This window comes from Didymella exigua (genome assembly GCF_010094145.1).
Source record: "Didymella exigua CBS 183.55 unplaced genomic scaffold M421scaffold_15, whole genome shotgun sequence".
Lineage (NCBI taxonomy): Eukaryota > Fungi > Ascomycota > Dothideomycetes > Pleosporales > Didymellaceae > Didymella > Didymella exigua.
Genome location: NW_022984789.1, coordinates 102,396 through 125,351, shown reverse-complemented (window position 1 = coordinate 125,351; position 22,956 = coordinate 102,396). Strand labels below are relative to the sequence as shown.

At 52.1% G+C, this 22,956-nt stretch overlaps 7 protein-coding genes across 7 annotated transcripts; 2 read left to right on the top strand and 5 right to left on the bottom strand.

Moving 5' to 3' along the window:
* Positions 1 to 6,815: 6,815 nt before the first annotated feature.
* On the bottom strand, positions 6,816 to 8,033 carry M421DRAFT_64150 (uncharacterized protein; the record flags this gene model as incomplete). Its single annotated transcript, XM_033596122.1, has 2 exons — positions 6,816 to 7,759; positions 7,844 to 8,033. The coding sequence occupies 2 exons, from the start codon at positions 8,031 to 8,033 to the stop codon at positions 6,816 to 6,818; spliced, it is 1,134 nt and encodes a 377-aa protein (XP_033448117.1).
* A 438-nt stretch (positions 8,034 to 8,471) lies between these two features.
* On the bottom strand, positions 8,472 to 10,346 carry M421DRAFT_421056 (WD repeat domain phosphoinositide-interacting protein 2). Its single transcript, XM_033592700.1, has 5 exons — positions 10,096 to 10,346; positions 9,892 to 10,046; positions 9,680 to 9,839; positions 8,758 to 9,631; positions 8,472 to 8,710 (listed from the first exon to the last, which is right to left on the bottom strand). Exons 1-5 carry the CDS (start codon positions 10,148 to 10,150, stop codon positions 8,656 to 8,658), a joined length of 1,299 nt encoding a protein of 432 aa, XP_033448116.1. The 5' UTR covers positions 10,151 to 10,346; the 3' UTR covers positions 8,472 to 8,655.
* A 110-nt stretch (positions 10,347 to 10,456) lies between these two features.
* Positions 10,457 to 13,758, top strand: M421DRAFT_101288 (LCM-domain-containing protein; the record flags this gene model as incomplete). The annotated part of the gene is made up of 4 exons (XM_033586621.1): positions 10,457 to 10,570; positions 10,637 to 10,857; positions 10,907 to 11,297; positions 11,344 to 13,758. 4 exons carry the CDS (start codon positions 10,457 to 10,459, stop codon positions 13,756 to 13,758), a joined length of 3,141 nt encoding a protein of 1,046 aa, XP_033448115.1.
* Positions 13,759 to 17,015: 3,257 nt separating this feature from the next.
* On the bottom strand, positions 17,016 to 18,857 carry M421DRAFT_392459 (uncharacterized protein; the record flags this gene model as incomplete). The annotated part of the gene is made up of 7 exons (XM_033590024.1): positions 17,016 to 17,298; positions 17,528 to 17,790; positions 17,874 to 18,317; positions 18,405 to 18,413; positions 18,524 to 18,535; positions 18,593 to 18,620; positions 18,738 to 18,857. 7 exons carry the CDS (start codon positions 18,855 to 18,857, stop codon positions 17,185 to 17,187), a joined length of 990 nt encoding a protein of 329 aa, XP_033448114.1. The 3' UTR covers positions 17,016 to 17,184.
* A 605-nt stretch (positions 18,858 to 19,462) lies between these two features.
* Positions 19,463 to 20,791, top strand: M421DRAFT_162042 (sterol desaturase family). Its single transcript, XM_033587690.1, has 3 exons — positions 19,463 to 19,613; positions 19,663 to 20,159; positions 20,210 to 20,791. Exons 2-3 carry the CDS (start codon positions 19,716 to 19,718, stop codon positions 20,744 to 20,746), a joined length of 981 nt encoding a protein of 326 aa, XP_033448113.1. The 5' UTR covers positions 19,463 to 19,613; positions 19,663 to 19,715; the 3' UTR covers positions 20,747 to 20,791.
* Positions 20,792 to 20,810: 19 nt separating this feature from the next.
* Positions 20,811 to 22,134, bottom strand: M421DRAFT_421055 (60S ribosomal protein L6-B). The gene is made up of 3 exons (XM_033592699.1): positions 21,946 to 22,134; positions 21,438 to 21,773; positions 20,811 to 21,386 (listed from the first exon to the last, which is right to left on the bottom strand). Exons 1-3 carry the CDS (start codon positions 22,060 to 22,062, stop codon positions 21,234 to 21,236), a joined length of 606 nt encoding a protein of 201 aa, XP_033448112.1. The 5' UTR covers positions 22,063 to 22,134; the 3' UTR covers positions 20,811 to 21,233.
* On the bottom strand, positions 22,040 to 22,771 carry M421DRAFT_421054 (uncharacterized protein). Its single transcript, XM_033592698.1, has 2 exons — positions 22,154 to 22,771; positions 22,040 to 22,071 (listed from the first exon to the last, which is right to left on the bottom strand). Exon 1 carries the CDS (start codon positions 22,354 to 22,356, stop codon positions 22,186 to 22,188), a length of 171 nt encoding a protein of 56 aa, XP_033448111.1. The 5' UTR covers positions 22,357 to 22,771; the 3' UTR covers positions 22,040 to 22,071; positions 22,154 to 22,185.
* Between the last annotated feature and the right edge of the window lie 185 nt (positions 22,772 to 22,956).

The window sequence follows — 22,956 nt, the reverse complement described above, 5'->3', positions numbered from 1 at the left end:
CAGGCGCTTAAATCTGCACGATACCTGCAGCCTTCACATGAACGTCGCGTCGTGACTGGACAGCAGCACGCTCTCTTCGCGGCACGGGGTATGCAGTGCCGCCTTGGGGTCACTAAGCGCAGCAAGGTGGCTATATTACCTGCCTTTTCTTCCATGGCTCGCCTGTCGAACGGCGGCTGCTGCAAAACCCTGCTCACTGGCCAATATCTTGCGTCAGGGGTCGAAAGTGGCATCGCGCCAAAGGATGGGCGTCAGGTCTTGTTCGTATCGCTGCCGGGGCCACACCGGCTCGCTTGTCCCAATCTTAGCGTGGACTAGCCATCACGTCACACACCTAGGTACAGTGTTCGTGACGGTCGACGCACCTTCATTGTTTTGGAATGTCCTTGTCTCGTGCTGCATGACCGCCATACTACCTTTCGTCTTCTGCCCGACCCAGCGTTGTTGTTTAATTACACCCCGCCTCAACGACTGCTCCTTCGCGTCATTTTAGGCGGATTTGACCAACGCGCTCCTACGGATCATCTCCTGATTTCCTAATTGACCTTAATGGCAGAGCGAAGGCCGGGCAAGACCCGTTGCGTCTAGACTCACATGATCGCGAGCTCAAGCGGGCTGCGGATTAAGGCTCATAATTATTGCCGATTTTCACGCGTCTTGGAACTGTTGCTCGCTGCCTCATTGGTATTGCGAGACGCTGCTCCGTCCGAGACACGTACTCTGTGTTCACTCGGTCCGACGTTTCGATGACAGTCCGCCCCAACTAGGACCTTCTGCAGTCGCACCCTACCACCCTACCACGCTCCAGTGCGAACTGAGGTACCTGTTTGAATGACACTGTTCGCATATTTTCTCATCTTCTAAGCGACAATAACGATGCAATATCATACTGCAGACGAACGTGCAAATTGAAACTCAGTACTACCTTCGAACTATTGCTCGCTACACAATTGGCCAGCCAGCGAATATTGGCCCGCACAAACAGTGCTCGACTCAAGCTGAACCGATGTGGATTAGTGGATTGTTCTGGGGCGATCGAGGGCCAGCCATCAGCCCTATCCTTAAATAACGTACTGAAGATTCATTGTGACTAAGAGCTCTTTGGACGATGCAGCGAACATTATTCCGATTCATCTCGCTTTGCAGCAGACCAGCATCGACTTACCACCGCAGTTGCCCCGTCTCGCACATTGTTAGGCAGTCTCGCATGCTCACGGAGGCTTTTCAATCATGCAGATTAACCTATACACAGCGAACGACAAGGAGCGGCAATACTCGAGCAGATTCGTCGCTCGATCCGCCATCCATCACGGACGGCCGCAGCTCACCATGTCTCCACACGATTGCACCTAGACACCTTACATTGCTTAACGGTAACATGTCTGGACTGTTTTTCTCACCATAGATACTGAGATCTTTCAGGTCACCAATCCATGGTGCTCAGCATTGCTTGATGCAGGCCAAAGGCAATTGAAGGATAAGTCTCCATGCTCATCAAACTCGGAGCTTTCGAGCAGTCGTGTTGTCAATTTAATCAAAACCGCATCGGATGGAGGCAATGATTCATAAGAGCGTCATTTGAAGTACCGTATCATACAGTGTGGACTGCTGGTTGAGGATCCTCGCAGATGTTGCTTGACCTCGCACTGGTCCGTGGAGCAGGCGATCGCGCTTCCTACTGTTCACGTCGTCAAAGCGAATCAAACTGCACTTTCTGCCACGCGAGCTCCCTGCAAACATCATGGAAACACTCCATGCTGTGTCACATCTCGTCCCGCCAGAGGCCGCCACAAGCGCGTCCGGCGTTTGACTGTTTGATGCGATCGGTTAACGAACCGAGACGCTGTGCAACCGCTAACAAGCGACCAGCGACCATCGCGGCTGCAAGGGTGCAACGCGCGTGGAACTCGTTAGCGCTGCCTGCAGAACGCGCTAAAAGTGATGACCTTTACCCAATCGTGCTTCCCTCGGCCGGAAATTTGAAAACGACATCTTCGATACGCATTCTTAGCAAACACTGCTTCTCAACAATACTCTGCAGCAGGTTCGTTGACTATTTAATTCCGAGCAAGCGAGGCCTGGATCATGCAAGCCACAGGCCTTACAGGATGCGAGGCTGATGGTTCGTGGTTCATGCGCTCAGGTCCCTGCAGAGTTGTTCAGATCAATGGCCAGGATCCTGGTCACTGGCGTGCGGGGCGTCAGCATCTTATGGCATCTTCTGCTCAATGCTCGATACTGAGCCGGCATTGTTCACGATGTAGTCACCATCTTTCGTTACCGCGGTCTATCTGCTTAACGGCTCTTGCATCCTCGACCAGCAGGCAAGGAAAGATAGCGTCACTTTTTGTGGGTCAGCACGGAGCTCGATTCCACGGCGTCTAGCATATCCTTAATCAGTTATGGTGGAAGCAGCATTTTTGTCTCCCCGGCCAATCATATTTGCGCCGCTCGTATATATAATCGTATTTGGAACACATGCGGAGCCTTACGGGTTCCACAATCTACCGGCATACACAGAATTCTTCCACAGCAGATACTCCGTCGAGGAAAGTTATGTCCCAACATGTAACTCGCTCTTCGAATCACGAGACTTTTGCTGCGAATAATGCAGAATGAGAGTGTGAAACGCTGTAGTCGATTGGGCCAACGCCGGCTAGAGCTGGCTGCATAGCGTACGTTCGGCAGCCACCTGCCGCGGCCCGTGGGGCTTGACCATGTAGGGTACAGATCACGACGGCGACAGCCATCGATCCACGGGACCATGACTCTTGCGGATCTTCGACAAATCTCAACCTGCTCACTTGAGACTGCAGAGTATCGAAAATACCAAATGCTCGGTAACTTGAGTCCACGGCGCGCACAACGCCAGGCTAATTTCCCCTACTGTGCAGGAAAGGCTGTGTTCGCGACCCGCGTGACTCATGCGACTTCAGAGCCTCTGCTTCCTTGTTCACAGCGTGTCGCGGTCGAATTATGCTGTCTCTGACGCAGAAGCCAAGCACAAGAATCGGTCACATCTTTGCGCAGTGAAAATTGTTGTCCGTCATCGCCCCGCAGTGCAACGCCTGGCACAAATCTTGGCTAACGGGCACGAGATGGACTTTGTCTTTTGCGTAGGGTACTACAGCCACTCCCTGGCCCCTTTTGCAAGCCACAACATGTCAAGCGTTATGGCACAGCTTTCCATCAGATCTTCAATCCGCCCGCTGCCACCCAACGGCCCACAGCTTCTTCCCTAAGCCGTTAAGAGAAGGCTGTGGCACCATGTTCCTTCGAGAAGACTGGTAGCGTCCGTAAAGAAAGGGCGATGTAGTGACATTCATCCGAATCAACAATGCTCCATATTTCAAGTTGATCACATTGAGTCTCCGGACCCGAGCAGTCATGTCATCTCCGGCTAAAAGATGCAAGGCTCTAATATCTGTGGATCGACAACATCGCCGCCGGTACCCATCGGAAAAGCGTTGATGATGTCAATTTCAACACCTTGGACACAGAAGGATATGTGAAGAGTGTTAGTCTGGAAATATTACGGCGCAGTCATGAGGATGGCATCGCCAGGAGTAATATTCCCGCCTCCCTGTTGATCACCCTGCTGTGCCCTCGCTGCAGGGCTGCTTCTTCCCTGTGTGACAGGCACAATGCATACCTCAAGCAGCGCCGCATTACTCAGCGCATCTTCGCTCCACACTTTGTCGGAATCATGTGCATCTCAAGACCGCATTATCGATGTTCGACCGGATTCGGGCAAGCCCAACTGTTACTGCTAAGGAGCTACCATAGACACATGCACATTGGAAGCCTTCAAACATTTCTTACATGTCTACCCGGTAGGGTCAACAAAGCTACTCGTACCAGGGCTGGACGGTCGGTGTCGCCTCCCAAAGGACTCCGTGATCCGTCTGAATCATGTATCACTGCGTACATCTTTTCACGATGTCGATATCCAGTGGCCGCACAAAACGCATCGAAGGATTGCGGCTAAAGTGGACAGGCCATTTTTCGCCTACCCTGGTTCTCGCGCTCTCTCACAGGCAAACAGGAACGGGATTCCAGATGCGCTTGATATCGCATCACCTGTAACACAACTATGCGGGGGTGCGCAAGGGCGCCCCTTCGGATCCATTCACGAGAGAGGAATCATTTCTCTGGGCACGAGATTCCCTGCGAGACGATCGTCAGGGAGGATGGAGACCTGGGTGTGTGAGATGCAGACAAGGTGTGCGTTTGAAAAAGTATGAGGAATGGAGACGGAGGGATGTAGATTCTTAGATTTTGAACGAATTGCTTCATGGCTGCGTCGACGGTAAGGGGTGCCCTAAAAGAGAAGGTGAGTTGGGTTGAAATGTGGGGAGAACTAACAGCGCAGGGTACCACTCGTGGCTACGCGCGCGATGAAATCTAAAGCACGGTGTGACGACCGCGTGCAAAGCGGTTGTGAGCAAGCTCCTCCATGTCAAGCAATCATTGCACAAATCCCGACGCCTTAGCCACAACGTGGCCATAGCTGTCAGCCTTCTTCGCTCCTTCTTGCGTGTTCATCGATCCCGCTCGCTCATCTGCGCCTGTTCATTGACCCACTAGTACAGCTATACTCCCTTCAGTCAGGCTCTCGTCTTACCATATAGGCTTAGTATACCTTCACAGCACACGGGTGGCGAGATTAGACCTTCCGGTCTGAGCGTCGAAGACCATCACCCGCTTGCAGCCTCACGCCAAGAGCACATGATGGAACGACGCTACAACCGTGGCCAGTACCATCGCAGACGCGTTTCGCGGTGGATCCTGTTGAGAAGCCCACGTGCTAGCGAGCCCCAGCGTACGGGCAAGTACCTACCACCGAAGCTTGACGAAGGAAGCAGTGCAAGACTCTCAGTGACGAAGTTGAGGCGTTGAGGTTGCTCATGCCGATATGGTATAGGCTCTCACGCTCTTAGTATGACGATATAACCGCATTGGCATCTTCGACGCTGAAGCCTCCCTTCTTCTAGGGCACGCACCAATGCAAGACATCGATCAACCGTTGAGACACTAGGATTACGATGCTGGTACCGCCTCCAAAGTCGAAGTACAATAGGAGGCAAGACACCGAGATGTTGACGGAGATACCAAATGTAACAACACAATGCGTGAGGCAAGTAAGATGGCGTTGCGAGACCGAGATACTGGAAGAGGAAAATGCTAGCATCGCTTCGATACAGCCAGCGTGAAGGATCTCATGATGACGGTCTAAATAAGCCCTCCCTCAGCCAAGCATCGACCGTACTTCAACCGGTCAAGCAGTATCGCGAGATCAAAGCTTTGAGACACTCCTCTTGATGTATTCCAAATGGTTGTGCAACACGACTCAATTCTCAGCGCCGCTTCAGTGGACAGAAGTAGTTCGCTGCCACAGCCTGACTCTGCCGGAGACACAGACTGTGGTAGCACTATCAGATCCATTCGCCCGCAATACCTCGCATAAGATCCCAACAGCCACTCCCAGTGCCTGGTACTGACTCGCCTTCAACACTGCAGAGCTCGGCCATCACGCAACAAATGCTTCACTGAGCGGTCTGATAATCTAGCGCACGGTATGATCACACGGCCTCCTGCAGCTAGATGTCCGTGCCCATATAATTGTATGGGCACATGTGCTACTAATTGTCGCGACAGCACAATTCATAAGAGAGCGCATCAAGACCATATTTAGAATCGCACGAGTGGTTGGTGAAACAACATGAAGTCACTGGATGTCAGTGACGCACTATACGTGCCTGCTTGTCCGCCCCTTACCCAAACAAGTCGTCCCGTATCGATCTCGCCGGGGGATTATCGAATCAAACCTGATACGATTTTCCCCATACTATCAACACTCCGAATTTTTTCAAGACGGACTATCGTTATGATCCAGCTACGAATAAGATATTTTGTTCGTGTCAATGCTTGCAGAACATATTGATACTATCACGCATTTCACAACTATATGCATCTTCACATCCTCTACAGGAGTCTATCGTGGCGTGCTATGAATGACACGATAAGACTTCGGCCGTTACTTGATGTCCACTACCTTTCTTTGATGCTATTCAAGCACCGCCTCTCTATCAGTAGAGAAGTCAAAGTATTGGTAGCGTGTGATCCAAGCAACACTTTCGACATGACGCTGTGAATGGTTTTGTCAATGATGAGAACCAGATTTATGTAAGAACGACCAGCACATCTAGCATGCATGTCACCAATGGAAAGTATCGCGCAAGCCGTGAACTCGCCCCAAGGTTGGTATTCGTGTGTGGATGGTATTGGTGTTGACACGACAAGAAACATCATCCCTTGCTCGCACAATTCTCGCCTGAACTCTTTTAAGATCAGATAACGGCACTACCTCTTGGTTGCTGTACTTGAAGGGGGAGCTATCGAAATCGATTGTGAATTGGTAAAATGGTATGGAAACAAAGCCTCTACTGATGTGCAAGGACTCGGATGTATTGTAACGGTAGGAAAGTATCCTGGATCGTGGCATTCATCCAGCATCTTTGGGTCAGTCCTACAAATCCACTTCCTTTCTTTCCTAGCGCAACCTAATCTTGCTAGCCTTCATTCCCCGACTGCGAGGCCTCTTCGTGTGTCGTAAGATCGTGTCGTTCATGTCGTTGATTGCCAATCATTGATCCGGCTCGTACATCCTAAAACCCAAAAGTCTGGCGTCTGGGCCTCCCGTATCAGCTTGGAGAGCGCAGCATTCGGGCCAATTGCAACTATCATGCATGCGTTCCGGGTCGCGTGCCGTACTTTTCGAGGCATCGATCTGGAGTGATCGGTGTCGGTGTGGCTCAGATGAAGTCGTTGCCGCCAAAGCCACCGAATGGGTTGGGCGGCCCACCGAAACCTCCCCCAGGGAATCTCGGCCCTCCGCCGCGGTTGTCTCGTGGTGTACCGCCTGGACCGACTGGATCGTATCGTGCGCCAGGTGGTGCTGATGGGTCGTAGCCTCCCTGTCCGCCTTGTCCACGGAAGAGCGGGTCGTCGAAGGTAGGGTGCATACCACCACCGAAGCCGCCGCCAGGTCCTGGGAGACCGCCGCCGAGATGCGGTCGCAGAGGGTCATTGGGACCCAGACCTTGTGGGTACAGATCGTCGTGGCCAATCCCTACAGGGTAATGGCCGTCACGTAGTCCGCCTCGTTGTGGGCCATTGACCTCGTACTCATCGTCGAAGCCAGGCATGGGTTCAGGTAGCGACCTGCCTGGTTGTCGAGGGACGGCCAGAGGATCGTTAAAGGGATATGGACGCGCTGGCTCAGGATCTTGCGGCTGACGGGGGTTTGGTAAATTGGCGGGGCGAGGTGTTGAGTTGCCATCAGGCGCAGGACCGTTTTGCGAATTCGATGCGCCGCTATCCTCGAATCCAGCTTTCTGCAAGCTCGGCGCAAGCTTCTGGATGATCTTCAACTTGAGCTCCGCGCTAAGATCATTCAGACGCCCAGACGATATGAAGAGGTCCATCAGCTTCTTGGCTGCATCTTCTGTCGACATGTCCTCCGGTATGCTCAAAGGGAGCATAGAGTCTGACAGGTATTCTGTTGTCGTGACATCGAAGTTCTTTGGTCGATCGTCGCCAATAGCAATCGCGGAGACAGCTGCTTTGCTGCCTAGCTTGTGAACGTTGATGTGGTAGTCCATGGCGGACTGTGCGTGCTTGTAGCAGAATGTGTATAGTGAGGAGGCATTCCATGTTGCAGGAAGTGGATTGGGGTTCTCGGCGTCTGCATATGCTTCTATGAGTACCTGAGCATGAAGATTGGTGAAATTGGAAGGTATATGGGAGGTTGGGCCGGTAAGGGACAGAACTGCGCACTCACCTATTCTCTCGTCTTCACCAACACCTACTAGTCTGAAACCTACTGCAAGCATACCGGCGTGCACTGCCAGTGCTATAGCTTCGGTCCCGTTCTTCAGCTTTGAGCTCTCGCCTCTCGGTAGCGCAGTCGCCATGAAGAGCGAAAGGGAGCCCGCGCTGAGCGGGTTCCCCGTCGTTCTGTCAGCGACCATGGCGTTGTGTCGTCACGAATTCGTTGTGTTGTGTGATGAATGGATCTAGATCTTCTCGGTCATGAGTGTGGATATGTGGGAGGAGACGTTATGTGCAGAATATAAATGCTTCTGCGCAGGCAGCAGGGTCTATGTGAGAGTTGTGCGTGAACTTCGTAATGATGTCAAACGCGGTAGCTTGCGGCTGTGGGGCAACATCCCTGCTTGACAACACCCGTTGCGATCGATTCAGCCCACCCGTGCAGTGCATGTGTCGTGCAATATCGAATCACCCGTTGGCAAAGATTCACGACAGTATGCGTCTTCTCATGCTGCGCTCCACATCACGCAGGAGAAAGTCAACATGGCAATGCGTCTTGCTACAAAGGGAAGCGCACTGCAGAATCATGACATCACCGGTCTCTGAAGCGCTGGCCGTGCAGAAAGAAGCATGATACTGCCCAGTGTCCGTTGGCTTAAGTTGTGGGACGTCGCACAGAGATGTAATTAGACATGTATAGCAGGCGAACTATGCTCAAGCCTAGGGGAATAATGTGGTTTGGTAAACGCCATGGCCATGCAAAAACAAGGTAGGAGATTCTCATGCATGATCTCAGAGGTAGCTGAGCGGGTGTCGCGAGAACTAGTCAGCATAGTCCTGCATGCTGCCTGATACAAGTTCGTTTGGTTCAAGGAGTCTGCAGAAATTAGCTGCTGGTCTCTGGAGATAACTGGACCCACTTACGAGTATTGCTTGTACAGCGTGCCCTCGCCGCCCTTCTCCAGATCGATGTTGAACACGTAGTAGTTGCCTTCACTGGTGACCACCATGATCTGTGGGCCGTTATTGCTGAGTGCTACGACAGTCCGGATCGGACCAGCCGTAGCGCTATTCAGCGATTTGGGCACTTTCACCCACGCGAAGTCGCGTGATGGCTCCCAGATCTCAGCAACTGCGCTTGGCAGGTAACCTCCCACAGTCGCAGCAAAGGACTTGCCTACTGTTTGCGATGTTCGCCGTATCAAGCTACCAAAGGTAGGATTCAGCGGCTTGCGCTCCGGAGTGGCGATATCTGCGACGCTGTCCCCGAACTCGTCTGGCAATTCTTCACTTGCGCGACTGCTGCTCCGCCCACGAGAGCCTGACAACGGCCTGTTGGGACCAGAAGACACACTGTTGCTGCGGCTTGTATTCGGTGTACCAAGGCGGAAAATGTGCACCGTCTCTGTTGCTGATGACACGCTCAGCAGGGTCGAGGTCGAGTTGAACGACATGCTGTATATCCTGGCCGGGATGGAGCCTCTCCTGAACTGGTAGAGCTTCTGTGCATCTGGGACAGAGAAGACACGAATGATAGTTCCCTTCTCAGAAGCAGTAGCCAAGAGTGTTCCATCATTGTTGAGCGCAATGCACGACAAAGGTGAATTGTGGGCCTCTATGACGTTCACGGCCTCCATCTTTGTGGCGTCATATATGAGGACCTCGCCGCTCGTGGGCGCAACATGGTCTGACTTGGGTGGCGCATGCGAAGGCGGTTGGAAGCTATTCGGCGCGGCTTTCGTGGGAAGAGGGTATACGAGGTAGTTGTTTTCGGAGGATGCAGAAAGAGCGCAGATGGCTGTGTTTGTCAGCATGGGTCCTTCAGGTGCTTTATTGTGCAACGAACCGTTAGGGTTTGGTGATGTCTTCTCCGTTTTCAGCATCTGCATGTTGCTGATGTCGTAGATGTATAGCTCTGATTCCAGCACTACCACCAGTCGTTTCCTGTTCAGTCGCATTGCAAGAATTGCTGTGCGGAAGGTCATTTCGCAGATAGTCGAGTGCCTCTGTCCACTCGTCAGTGCTATGAAAGGCCATAGTGACTGTTGTGTATAGGACCTTGGTATTCTGTATGCGCAGGACTCGTGGTGACAGCGTGAGAGCCACCAGGGAGGTTGAAAAGAGCATCTCGAGACTCGAGACATCGCCCTCACGAGACTCGGACTGCTTATTGAAGGGGTCGGTGGTGTATACGCGGTAGCCGTTGGAAGTACCTGGATGTGATGTCAGAGTTGTCCCTCCAGAGTATGTGATGTCGCGTACCGACACCGAGGTGGCTATGGTCCTGGTTGAATGTCACAAAGTTCATGGACGCCATATTGCTATGCTGTAGTCGTGTGTTTATTCGGTCCAGACGTTCGAGCTATCGGCGGTAAGTGCGGAGCTTGGACAGATCGAGCGCTACAGGCGGCGACAGGTATGGGCGACGACGAAGTGAGAGAAGTGAGGCGCTGAGATCGACATGTGTACGTTCCCGCAGTCACCGGCAGCCTTGAAGGCAATCGTCTGTCGAGTGATGCATGATCAGCGGCGCTCGCGTGCAGACGGGGATTTGGCCCAAGCCCCGCCATTTACCAGCCACTGTGGCTGAGGTTGTTCAAAAATTGCGGCCCCAGTGAACACCATGACAAGAGCAATGATGACCGCACGACAGAAAGAGAAGTCTGCAAAGCCTGCGAAAGGGCGCGGAGGTCACCTGAGGTCGAAAGTAGAAAAGCGAGACGACGACATCATTCATGTGAGACACCATACTGGGTTCTCTACCTTCGTGTTTCAAGAACTTGCCTGACACAGTGCTATGTAGACGAACGACAGCAGTATCGTATCCAAGAGATGTGTCTCGAAGCTGTACCTCAGCAATGAGCCAGATTTCTATGAGCCGTTCGCCCCGAAATATGTGCGGCGCAATCCACTGATCAATCGTGGCTATTGGCTGCGAATGCACGCCATCGAGCAAGTCGTCAAACGCTATCTTGAGGAACATGACGGCAAGAAGAAAGTCGTGGTGAACTTGGGATGTGGATAGTGAGTAAGATGTTTGCAGTCAATACATCGACACAACCAACCATCACAGCGACCCATTGCCCTTCCAATTCTGGCATCGATATGCAGCACTCACGAAGGGAGCCACCTTCGTGGACGTGGATTACCCACAACTGATCGATAAGAAGAGAGATGTGATCTTCAATAAAAGCCTACTGCGAGATGCACTGCTCAAGACTGGCCTACGCTCAGCAGAGGCATCTGTCCGTGTCCGAAGTGAGCAATACATGGCCATAGGCTGTGACCTCAGGGATCTCCAACTACTTGAGCGTACTCTGCGGGCTGAATTAGATGTCCCGAACTCCTCAATCCTATTCGTAGCTGAAGTGAGCGTTACCTACATGCCACTTGTAGATGCCAACAGGCTCATACAGTGGGCGAATACCTTCAAATTCTGTAAGTCGACATTACCAGCCTCGACTGTACACACACTTATACTACATGGCCCGCTTCTGCATGCTGGAGCAGTACCTGCCTCAAGGGCCAGACCACCCCTTCGCACATACCATGTTGGCACACTTCGATAAGTTGCATGCGTCGATCAACTCAGTCAAGCATTATCAAACACTAGCGCAACAGTCTTCAAGATTTCTGGATGCAGGCTGGTCTTCGCTTGAGGTGGCCAAAAACTTGTGGGACCTCTGGTCTGACGACTCCTTCACCCCGCCATCCCTTCGTCAGAGAGTGGACGCAGTTGAGCCCTTTGACGAATGGGAGGAATTTGCCCTATTCGGCGGTCACTACTCTCTACTAGTCGCATCAAAAATAAAGGAAGGACCCACTGCCTCCCAAGGAGCCAATGCAGTTCCCACGGAAGCAAATGTCGACTCCGGCTCTGAGCCAACGTCAATCTTGCTACAGTCCTGGGAGCTCCCTGCAGACTCCACATGGACGCCGCGGCGTTTCACCGCATCCTTCTCCCTGGCTGAGACTGTTGCTGTTCACGGCGGACAGGGACCGCAGAACCGCTTGTCAAGCATTAGCGCACTTTCTCGCGGCAATGCAGGTTACCAGATCCAGGCTGAATCTACGATGCAGCCTTCAGCGCGTATGTGCCACACGGTCACAACGGTCAGCAGGACTAGCGCACTGTTAGTTGGCGGACGAGCGTCTCCTGCTCAGCCACTGGCAGATTGCTGGCTGATAGACGAGGGCAAGTGGTCTGCAGTAGACGACATACCTTCACCGCGCTACAGACATTCTTCCGTTTCTGTGAACGTGTCGTACGACGTGTCTCGGAGCGCGGGCATTTTGGTGTTTGGTGGCAAGTCTGTTGACGGCGCAATACTGAACGACTGGTGCTTGTGGACGCCCAACAACGGCTGGCACAGTATTCCCGTTGACGGTCCGCATCCACCAGCACGCTTTGGTGCCGCAATATCTGCGATGGGTGTGGCAAAGTCTGCACAGACTTGTGGGCTACTCATCGGGGGCATTGGCGCTTGCGGCACGGTCTTAGAGGATGTCTGGGAGTGGTCGCTTGCAGGCACAGCACCACCACGACTAAGTTTCCGAGACATAACCAACAGACTCCACAGTAGCTCGTCGAAATCTACTTACGCACGGATTGGTGCCAGCCTAGTGCCGTGGGGAGACGCTCTACTCCTCATTGGAGGTGTTTCAAAGCTGGGTATTGTCAGTTTAGCAGACGAGTTCATGCTGCTGACGCGCAGTGACAAAGGGATTAATATCCAGCACCCCGAGATCCACTTGCCTGCATATTGGCCACTGCTCGTCGGTGCAGGCATAAGCGCAGTCTCTCGAAACGAGATTGTCGTGGCTGGCGGTGGCGCTGTCTGCTTCTCCATGGGTTCTTTCTGGAATGAGCATTACCTGACCATCACACCTTTTGAAACACATGGAGCTAGACAATGGAGCCTGCTGCCCCTACAAGCGGATAGCACATCAGCGAAGCCAGTCTCCACCCAGAAAGACGAGCGCAGGAAGCTGTCAAAGAAAGGACCAAAGCTCAAAGACATTCTTCGGGTTCAACTGCAATCCCCAGGGGACTTCGCTGCCTTAGTAGCGACTTTTCAACCCGCCATCATCACTGGTCTCGACATAGGTCCTTGTACCAGATTATGGAGCATCGACTACCTCGAGGCCAATTTAGGCTCAGACCGTGAGCTGATAGTACACGAGTGTACATCACCAGTCATGACCTTCGGCCCCAAGAACTTCACCTACGAGAAGCGTAGCGTCTCCTCCTTCTTCTCCAGCATAAACAGCGGCGCATCCTCCTACCTGCGTGCCATATCGTCCACTCAACCCAACAAGCTGCCCACACGCTTGGAAGACGACTTCCCCAGCATTTCCGCAGACTTTCACATCCCCGTGCTCTGTCGCGGCGTCATCAATGAGAGTTCTTATCATAGCAGTCCGCTGCGCATCAGTGGTCCGGTGAGCTTGTGGCTGCACTATGATGTGCATCCCAACATCCTCAGCCAGATCTCAGGTACTAAGACACTAACCCTGTATCCACCGTCTGACGTCTCGCATCTCGCATACCCACCGGGCGCATCATCGTCCTCCCAACCGCTCTCTGCGCTCACGAACAACCCCAAATTGCACCCTCACGTAGCTGCCCTCGTGCCGGGTGATGTGCTCTTCATACCACCTATGTGGAGCCACACCGCCACGCCGAACGAGGGGGTGAGTATTGCGGTGAATGTGTTCTGGAAGGGGTTGGCCGAGGAGGTGTATGCAGCGGGTAGGGATGTGTATGGCAATCGCGATTTGAAGGGGTATGAGAATGGTAGGAGGGATGTGGAGAAGATTGTTAGGGCGTTTAGGGGGTTGCCGGCCGATGTTGGAGAATTTTATTTGCAGAGACTTGCGGCGGAGATACTCGAGCGCGGCAAGAAACAGGCGGAGAAGCAATGAGTGTGAGGAAGGCGCAGGAAGATTGGCCTAGCAAAGTCGCTTAGGTGCAAGATTTGAGCTTGATTGCTCGACGACATAATATGTCTACACGTCTGACTACCTCACCAGTAGCCTTAGTGTCCCATCAGTACCTTCCAGACTCACGTCCGTCGACTTTGCGGCTTCGTGCATCACATTTTTGCTTGCCAGATGAGCATTACCCTCGATGCCGTGGTGCCCTCGCAAAAGAGGATTGCCAATACACAGCTCTTCCATAGTCTTGCGCGTCTACTCCGCAATCATCGATGGTGACAAGCACGAGGAGGACGGCTAGAGTTGCCCGAATTTCAGAAAGCGATCGATACAGCAGCTTCATGTTTTGTCGTCCACCTTATTGAAGGAATCAACTAAAGGCGTGTGTAACAGCTACTGGTCCTGCTGCGCCTCAACCTCGGAAGCGAAGCGCTTGGGTGTTTTCCCCAATTCAAGACAGATAACTGCCAAAGTACCTTCATCGCGATAGGACATCGTGTTATGTGAAAAGTGCAGTAACATCCATTTCCGTCGACTCGCGGATTGCGACTTGATCAAACAAAACCCAGATCAACTGCCTGCGCGACTGGACTCGATAGAGGTGACCCACTGCGTCTACTACATTCACCATGCAAGCAAAGATGCACTCCAACTCTCCAGCCAGGATGGCTCCCACTTTTGTGCTATGCTTTTCCATCGCTTGTTCTGCGATGCTGAGTCGTCCATCCTCAGTAGTCAAAGATACACTTTTGCAAGACGAGAGTTGATATTCAGAAAATCTACGTTGGAGAATTGGATAGGCAGAGACGGAGGATTCGAGCAGTGGAACACAGATGACTGGATCTATGTGTGTTGCGGTGCAATTCGGTCCTATAGGCCTTGATCGTCACCTCAATTGACTAGCTTGGACTAGCACGTCTCAGGGCATGTACATATGGTTACCTCCTAGCTAGCAAGCAACTCAGCGCAGTTTCCATCGGCTATACAGCGGCTACGTCTGCCGCAACAATGTGCAATGCGAAGGCAGAAACGTGACGTCTACAACCCATGGACACCACCCCGGTGAGGATTGGGGATTCACCCATGTACACTCATGCTGACACACCCTAGGATACATAGGATGGATGCTCGACGCGTTGACTACATGCCCGAGCGCGTCGATTTTGGAAGGTCGCAGCTCTGGGGACCCAGGTCCTGAGCCATTTGCTGGCTCTGAAGACATGGCGAAATCGGAGTTTTGCGACATCCCTTCGGAGCTGCTTCACTTGAATACCAACATGTACTACCGTTGACTCGATGCTACGACCATATCGCTTCCCAACATGCTTCTTGCTTCGATCTGGCTCCAAGCGTGTAAGCGGGAACATAGCGTTTGCAACGACTTTCAGAAAGGAGGACAGCTGCCTGAACGTATCAATCTCAGTAATCCTCTCAAACCCGTTATGGATGAAGGTTCAGGTCAAGAGGAGCCTTTTGCCACCTTGATTTACAAGTCGGGTGATGCTCGCAGAAACGTAACGACGTTCGAGAACTTAGACCATCATACGAACTTGGGCATTCCATTGCAAGAACTTCCACAGACCTTTCAAGATGCAATGTTTGTAGCGAGCTTGCTTGGTTTTCAGTGGATTTGGATAGACGCGTTGTGCATCTGTCAAGATCAGATTGACGAATTTTCACGTGCGGTCAATGGGATGGATCAGACGTTTCGGGTATCGACGGTGACGATATTTGCAGTCGCCAGCGAAAATACCGACTCTGGTCTGAAGTCAAGTAGGGATCATAGATGGGTCATGCCTTGTCAGCTCAGACTCAGGACTACCTTGGAAAATGGCACGGCCGAAGGAGAGGCCTATCTCACTCTTGACTATGCCAAAAGCCCACAAGTACCTTTGTATGCTCGCTGACAGTACGTCTCCCCGCTTCAGGCCAATATCCACGTATATCTAAAGCTTACTCGAGGTAGAGTTCTCCAGGAACAAGTCCTTGCACATCGCGGCCTAATCTTTGAAGCCAACCAAATTCATTGGCGATGTCTCTGTGGCACTGCATCAGAAACTTTCCCATCAAAAACAATTGGAAGAACAGTCAATACCACCGAAAATATCGGCACAGTTGAACAAGGGTTTGTCAGATACTCCAAAGAGTACGATGGTCTCGATCATCTGCGCATGTGGACCAACAGAGCGGACGCCATGCCAAAACGAACACCTTGGCAGCGAGATGATCAATATGACGCCTAATACTCGATGATCATCAACTACAATACAAGAGCTCTGACCTATGAAACCGACGTCTTGTCTGCTCTTGCTGGCTTAGCCAGTGCAATCTCCACCACCTACAGTTGCACTTACCTCAACGGGCTTTCGCAAGAGGACTTACAGGTCGGGCTTTGCTGGTACATATGCGATCTCAAGTACGAGAGGTCAGTTCTACAAGTCTCCCAGAGGGAGCCATCACCATCTTGGAGTTGGATCTCTCAACGAGGTAGGCAGATCACATTCCACGGCTGGGCAAACAACCACATTGTCGCCAAGCACGAAGGTGTCTCAATGATCGAAAATCCACCCGTTTCTCATGACCATGAAACTGCACCTAGTCTTGGACACTCCTTCTCGGCCATTACTTTTAATCCGATTAAAATGACTGGAAGGTTACGAAAAGTCCTGGTAAGGTCGATTTCGATCCTGGATGATGACTCGGAAGAGTTCTCGATGAGGAGAGGCTTATCAGAAGCTCGATGGCTATGGATGGTCCGAAATATTCAAACAGACAAGAATATTGGTCAGATCACCTTCAATTTCGACCCATCGGCGTTCAAGGAGATGTATTTATTTTGCCTGCTATGTCTCGTTCGAGAAAAGTACGGAGATTGGCAGCTGACTTGCTTGGTACTGGTGCCAATGGGTGAGACCATGGAGGAATTTCGGCATGTTGGCTTAATACTGGTGACACAGGAAGATTGGTTTGGCAAACTGCTGCGGTCCTTCGAGTATGATTCGAGCAGCCCACCGATTGAACACAGAGGTCGAGACATCACGTTTCATAAGTCGGTGCGTCTTGTCTAGATGTTTGTTATGTAACGTATCACTTCTACGAGCTAGAGCACAATGTGCATGTAAATGCGTTATACGTCCTTACTGTTTCTTCTCCAAGTTATTTGACATCATTTTGATGTCCAGAACATGCCGAAGTGGCTTGCACAGGTTTCGTGCAACGCTGGTTATAATAGCGTGCCACTCGATGCAGTGCCCCGCCGTTTTTACCCTCAGGGCTTACAATAGTAGACTTGGCAACTGCATTCATTACCTCTTTCCCAGCCGACCTGTCTAGCTGTACATCAACCTGCTGCTAATGTTGGGTTCTCCTAAAGTCTGTCACTCGCGACGTCGCGAGTCTCGTGTACGACTAGCATCATAACAGGAAGTGTGATCCATTCCCATTGAACCCGCACACAGGTTGCGGTATGCCACATGTCTCCTCTTGCGTACCAGCATGACCCTTCGATGCTGTGCGTCCTAACGATAGCTATCATCGCAAAAGCGATGTCCTGGAAAGTCCCGTCGATGGTATCGAATGTCATCATCTTGTACGAAGCCTGCGTCATACCATGGTGTGTGCACAAAGGTATTGATCCATGTGTTCTTCCCTTCAGATTCGATTAACTCCTGGTTGTTGAAAAGGCTTCCGAAGTCTCGTTGGATACTCGCATCGAAGGCCAAGGAATAGCGGCAGGGTAGTACTGTATCGAGCTTACTCTTTCTGGCCGAGTAGGACGTTGAGAGGTGATGGCTCCTTCCGGTCTGTAGAATCTAATAGTTCCTCTCTGCGGATTTTTCGATCCAGTCCAGGCTTGTAAAGATCCATTCCGTAGCAAACAATCTGGTGCCAGCCTGAAAGCATACATCATCTGCTGGAAGTCCTCGAAGTCAGTAGAATGCTCGATAGCGTCAAGGCTGGTTCTCAAGATGGCGTTTTTGCTGACCAAAGTCTCCTTCACAGAGTCGTCGGTGATGTTGACTCCACATGTGTCAGCCGTAGGAAATAGTGAGTACTGCGCAGATCTCTGGGGCAGATTTTTTTGCTTGCTACAACAATCTCACCTTGTGTAGCCGACACTTGGATTGGAGCTAAAGCATCCTCGATCGAAATGTTTCTGTAGTCAGTTCTGTTGCCACTAACTGTGATCCAGGTCCTTGTCACGTTCCTATTATAAGCGATGTTTTGCCGACGAACATAGCTGGTTGTATCCTCGCAAAGATGCCTGATTCCCAACGACAAGAACGAAGAACCGTCGCTGGATGGAGAGGTGCAGTTGCCGCTAGTACACCCGGCAGCGAAGACACTAGACAGGTCCTCGATACGTTGTATCAGGCCGAAACTTATGGCAACATCCATAGGTCCATATTTTTCATAGACAGCAGGGCCCAGAGGAGTGCCCGAAGCCGTGAAGTTGTTAGTCCTTGCTAAGGTAACAACTGCCGCGTCGTCTCGTTGTAGACGACTCTCAAACTGGAGAAACTGCTGCGAGAAAAATGTAGACAAGGCTACTAACATGGTTTTTAAAGCCCCAAGAGCGGGAACAACGCTTGTTGTTGTGAAATCAAGCCGTCTTTCGCGTGTAGGTCACTCACAATGCTCGACTGGACTTCAGTTTCAACAATACTAACATAGAAACCCGTGAACCGCGACTCTAAGTCGAAGCGCTCTATGTCCTATAATTTCTGGAGTTTGCGGTACCATTGCTACTTACATTGACTAATGCCTACCGAAGTATTAGCAGGAGCTTGTAGAGAGTTACGGCGCAAAGATCTGAACCTACCTTCTGCAAGAACCAGGCCAACACCTAACTGAGTTGATGGTTACAAGCTGTGACCAATCTGGAATAGATCTATCTTGATACGCTAAGAGGGTTGCGACAAGCCCGAAGAAGGTCGGTAGCGAGAAGAGATAGCTGCCGATCTTACTACTCCCGCTCCCAATCCACGACCTTGTAAAGACCTGGACGAAAACTTCCCAGGGGAACATCGAGGATGTATACACATGTCGGACAAGCCTAACGAGCGGCTTTCTTCGCCTGTGTCCATGCTTCATGGAGGTATCGGGCTTTGCTATGTCTGGAGTCGATATAGAGGCTTGATTAGAATTTTTCGACCCTGCGATGTATCCTGACACGGAGCTCGTCCCCTCGGGATTCAAGTCGAGGAGTGGAGGCGCAGATGACCCTCGTTGATCCACCGTGGAACGTTGATATTGCTTAGGGCAAAGGGCAGCAGTAGATGTTGTGCATCGAAAGCAGCATTGAGGATCTGTGAAAATGTGGAGGGGTATCAAAGTGACTTGCACTGCATGTAAAGTCGCCCGACGCCCATGAGCTCATCGTGTTGCACCTCCGGCTCTGGTGCTACTCAAACTGTGCACAATAGCACTATTCCGGGCTCAACTGTGTCCACAGTGTGTGCTGTGATGCATAGTGGAGAGGCTGAGCATGTTGAAAAGCTCACCGATGGACGGGAAAACCAACTATGCCCGCTGGAGTGCTGTATATTTGTTGACGTCTGCAAAGGGATCGTGATCACGGCCAGAGCCAAAATAGGACAAAAGTGCAGTAACTAGAACAAAAACAAGTACCAGAATGGCCACACAAGCCAGCTCTGCTAGTATTTCATTATTTCCGAAATTTTCGGAGCAGCAAGGCTAGAAACTGAACGTGGCAGCCGAATTCTAAACTGTCGGACGTGTGAGGAGCTACGTCATCGCTACACTCAATACCAAAAAACAGGCATTACCAACATGTGAACCTCACGAAATGTGCGTGCGATAACATCAAACCATTCCGCAAAGTATTCAACTGCCCTTCACAGCCTGATACTCTAATCAACATGTCTCTAGCCTCTCTCCTAAACCTAGTCCCCCTCCCAATCGCCTCCCTCCTCGCGATACCTATGCTTTCCTCCTGGTCCACATCGCTCAACCTGATCTTCCTCTCACTGGCATGGACCACAATGGCCGCCACATACTCCCCCTTACAGCTCGAGCTCTTTGGCCCCATCGCGCTTCGACTAACGCTCTACATCTTGCCCTCGCTCATCTTTCTGACCTTCGACATCGGTGTGCCCAGCCTAGCCGTCGAATTCAAAGCGCATGGCAAATGGGGCATCGCGACGAATCAACGGGGTGGGAAGAGGAAACTGAGGAGGGTTGTACTGTGGAGTGTAGGGAATGTGATGGCGTGTGTGGTCCTGCAGGCGGCGATTGAGTGGGTGGTTACGGATGTGCTCAGGATGAAGAGTTTGTTGTTGATCAAGGGGAGTAGGTGGGGGTTGAATCATTTGCCAAATCCGTGGACGATGGTCAAGCATGCGCTGGCTGGGGTGCTGGCGCACAATGTAAGCTTTGGCGATGTGGAGTGCTGATGAGTGGATGCTGACACGTGCAGGTGCTACAGTACTATATCCACACCCACTTGCTGCACTCACCAAGTGGTGGCAGGCTGGCGGACTGGCATGCAAACTGGCACCACAGCGTTCAAGTACCGTACTCGTTTGTTGCGAATTACGACCATCCGGTATGCCATGCTGTGCACAGATGGCTGCCGCTGTACCTCCCTGCTGTCGCGCTGCGGATGCACATTCTGACCTACCTTCTCTTGATCGCTTTCTTCAGTCTTGAAGAGACATTTGTGTACTCGGGTTACAACGTCCTGCCATCGACGATCATGATCCGTGGTATGGCGCGCCGCACCGATGCACACATGCTTAGCGAGGGAGATGGCAACTACGGTAGCGTTGGCATTTTGGACTGGTGTCACGGGACCACGCTTGGAAAGGACGTTATGGAGGACTTGAAAGCGGAGATGGAGAAGCACGATGCTGAAGAGAAGACAGGAAGGGTAATCGATGGAGCGGGGGATGCGGTCAGTGGCCTCGCAGCCAGGATCAAGTCGAAGGCCCGTAAGGGTAGGAGTAGGAAGTGAGGGCAGTAAGGCTATGAAGAAAATTGATCTTCGGTTGCGGTTCGGTCTGCGGTACGGCATTGTGGGGAAGTGGGCCTTGAACTTCGCTTGCTATCTTGATACTCAGTGATACCCTTTCAAATTCTAGTTGCACGCGTGAAGTCGATGTCTGGAGGTCATCTGGCGCATATAGGTACAGCGGTCGGTCGCAATCGTGCAATGCAATGTGAGATTCTATTTCGCCATCAGTATCGAGTACCCGCCCATCGCTTGCTCCATGTAACGCCAAAGGGATGATGACATCACGGTTGCCAGAACCATCTTATCACTTTCGAACCGTTTGCATTCGTCGCTTTTATCAAGGCTTCAATGAATTACGAACGTGGACTTCGTGAAAAGAAGTGGTCGCAGTACCGCCGCGGGATTAGTTCCTGCTGTCACGGCTGCAGCACCCGAGGTCGTCTTTCATCCCATGCACTGAACGCCAAATCCCGTCTTGACCCAACGCTTAGAACTGCATCTGGTGTGGCCTGTCGGAGGTGCGAAGGCTGAAGCTCGAAGCGAGGTAGTCGATGAGATGAGCCTCCTTCTTGAGGTTAGCCAGAAGGGCCTTGTCAACGGCCTTCTGGTCCTCAACGCGATCCTTGGAAGTCTCCTTCTTCTGTTGCAATTGTTAGTGTGGTTCGCTTGTGGCGCCTCAGATGCTGCGTACCTCGGGCTTCTCGCCCTGCTTGAAGAAAGCATCCTCTCCAGGCTTGTGTGCGGCCTTGTCCTTAGTGAAGTAACCCTCCTCGGAGGCCTTGTTCAGGACACCCTCGTCGATACCCTTGATGTCGACGGTGGTGGAGGTAGCAATGACATAGCGGGCGTTGACTCGTCGCAGAGGAACGCCGTTAACCTTGAAGGGACCGGTAACGAGGAGGACACCCTGGGGAAGGTGCTTGAGGACAATGACACGCTTGCCACGGAAGCGACCAGCAAGGAGGATGACGACGGTACCGGGCTGAAGGGAAGCACGAGGCTTAGCAGGACGAGCAGTCTTACGGGCCTTGATTCAATGTTAGCGAGGGTTCATTATGTGCATCTTGCAGCATGTAGGTGGTCCGCTCTCGTCGCTCTCGCCAGTTGCAGTCGCAGAGCTGTTGCTCCTGCAATGCGCCCATGTCCTCCTCTTCCTGAGGCTTCCTGATCCTCCCATGCTGTCGTGTCTGCGAACGTACCTTCTTGGGGGCGGCGACGTCCTCAGCAGGGTAGTACTTGCTGGCCTTCTGCGAGTGGTGCGGTATCGACCTCTCGCCCTTGGAGAACTTCTGGGTCGTGGGTTTGGTGTCCGCCATTTCGAATTGCTGGTGTCGTTAGTGAGCCCTAGAGAAGATGTTCGATGGACGCTGGGTATTTCGACAGGTGCGACCGCCGTGGTGCGCTTACTAAGGAGTGCACGGCCCTTCTCGCGCCTCGCTTTAGTGTAGCGTCGTCTCGCCTATTTCGCCGCCTTGGAACACATCGATGGTTGGAGCCAACAAAACGATCGTTGTAACAGCGATCGACGGACGTCGAAACAGGTTGAGGCTTTGAGTATGGTTCTGCTCATTCACTGTTTGGCAGAGACCAAACAGTGATGCCGCATTCATAGCTCAGAACCGCTGACTGCACACGGCAGCGTACTCTTTGGGTGCGGAAGACCGCATACCCCATGTCCAGTGGCTACACGCGTCTCTGTCTGTTTTGCGGCTCTCTGGTAGCATATGACTGCAGCTGTAGCCCTGTCCAACTCCATGAAGATATAGTAGGTAAACCGAACTTCACCCGCGTAACCTCTGCGACTGAGCACAGCCCTCTGGAGACCACGATCATACCTGTCTTGTGGCAGATTGTTGTCCAACAACGCGGAAGACAAACTGTTCTTTTGACATCCCCATCTGCGTGGTAGGTAGCAGCGCAAAGCATGTCGTGGCTGGCAGACTTCAGTTGCAAGCTGTGCAGTCAGTAGTCCACGACTCGACCTACTATTATGCTTCGAGGACCTCTATGCAATATTCATTGTTCGCTGCGTTGTCTGATGCTGCAGGTACGCCTCAAGTGAATCGCGCACTGGTTCCGCAGGTGAATTTGCTCTCCATATCGGTTGGTTACCTCATCTCGGGTGATCCGTGCGCCGCCGCCGCAGCTCGTTGCCGCATACACAGGCAGCTCAACCACCAACCCCAGCTTCTGATTCTCCACCCACACAT

Coding starts and splice junctions, on each gene's coding strand:
- M421DRAFT_421054 (XM_033592698.1), bottom strand. CDS start 22,356: ATGAATGCGGCATCACTGTTTGGTCTCTGCCAAACAGTGAATGAGCAG.
- M421DRAFT_421056 (XM_033592700.1), bottom strand. CDS start 10,150: ATGGCGTCCATGAACTTTGTGACATTCAACCAGGACCATAGCCACCTC. Junction 9,840..9,891: donor TGCGCATACAGAATACCAAG/GTCCTATACACA, acceptor ACGAGTGGACAG/AGGCACTCGACTATCTGCGA. Junction 9,632..9,679: donor GACATCACCAAACCCTAACG/GTTCGTTGCACA, acceptor TGACAAACACAG/CCATCTGCGCTCTTTCTGCA.
- M421DRAFT_421055 (XM_033592699.1), bottom strand. CDS start 22,062: ATGGCGGACACCAAACCCACGACCCAGAAGTTCTCCAAGGGCGAGAGG. Junction 21,774..21,945: donor ACGTCGCCGCCCCCAAGAAG/GTACGTTCGCAG, acceptor CATTGAATCAAG/GCCCGTAAGACTGCTCGTCC. Junction 21,387..21,437: donor AGCAGGGCGAGAAGCCCGAG/GTACGCAGCATC, acceptor CAATTGCAACAG/AAGAAGGAGACTTCCAAGGA.
- M421DRAFT_162042 (XM_033587690.1), top strand. CDS start 19,716: ATGCTTTCCTCCTGGTCCACATCGCTCAACCTGATCTTCCTCTCACTG. Junction 20,160..20,209: donor CTGGGGTGCTGGCGCACAAT/GTAAGCTTTGGC, acceptor TGACACGTGCAG/GTGCTACAGTACTATATCCA.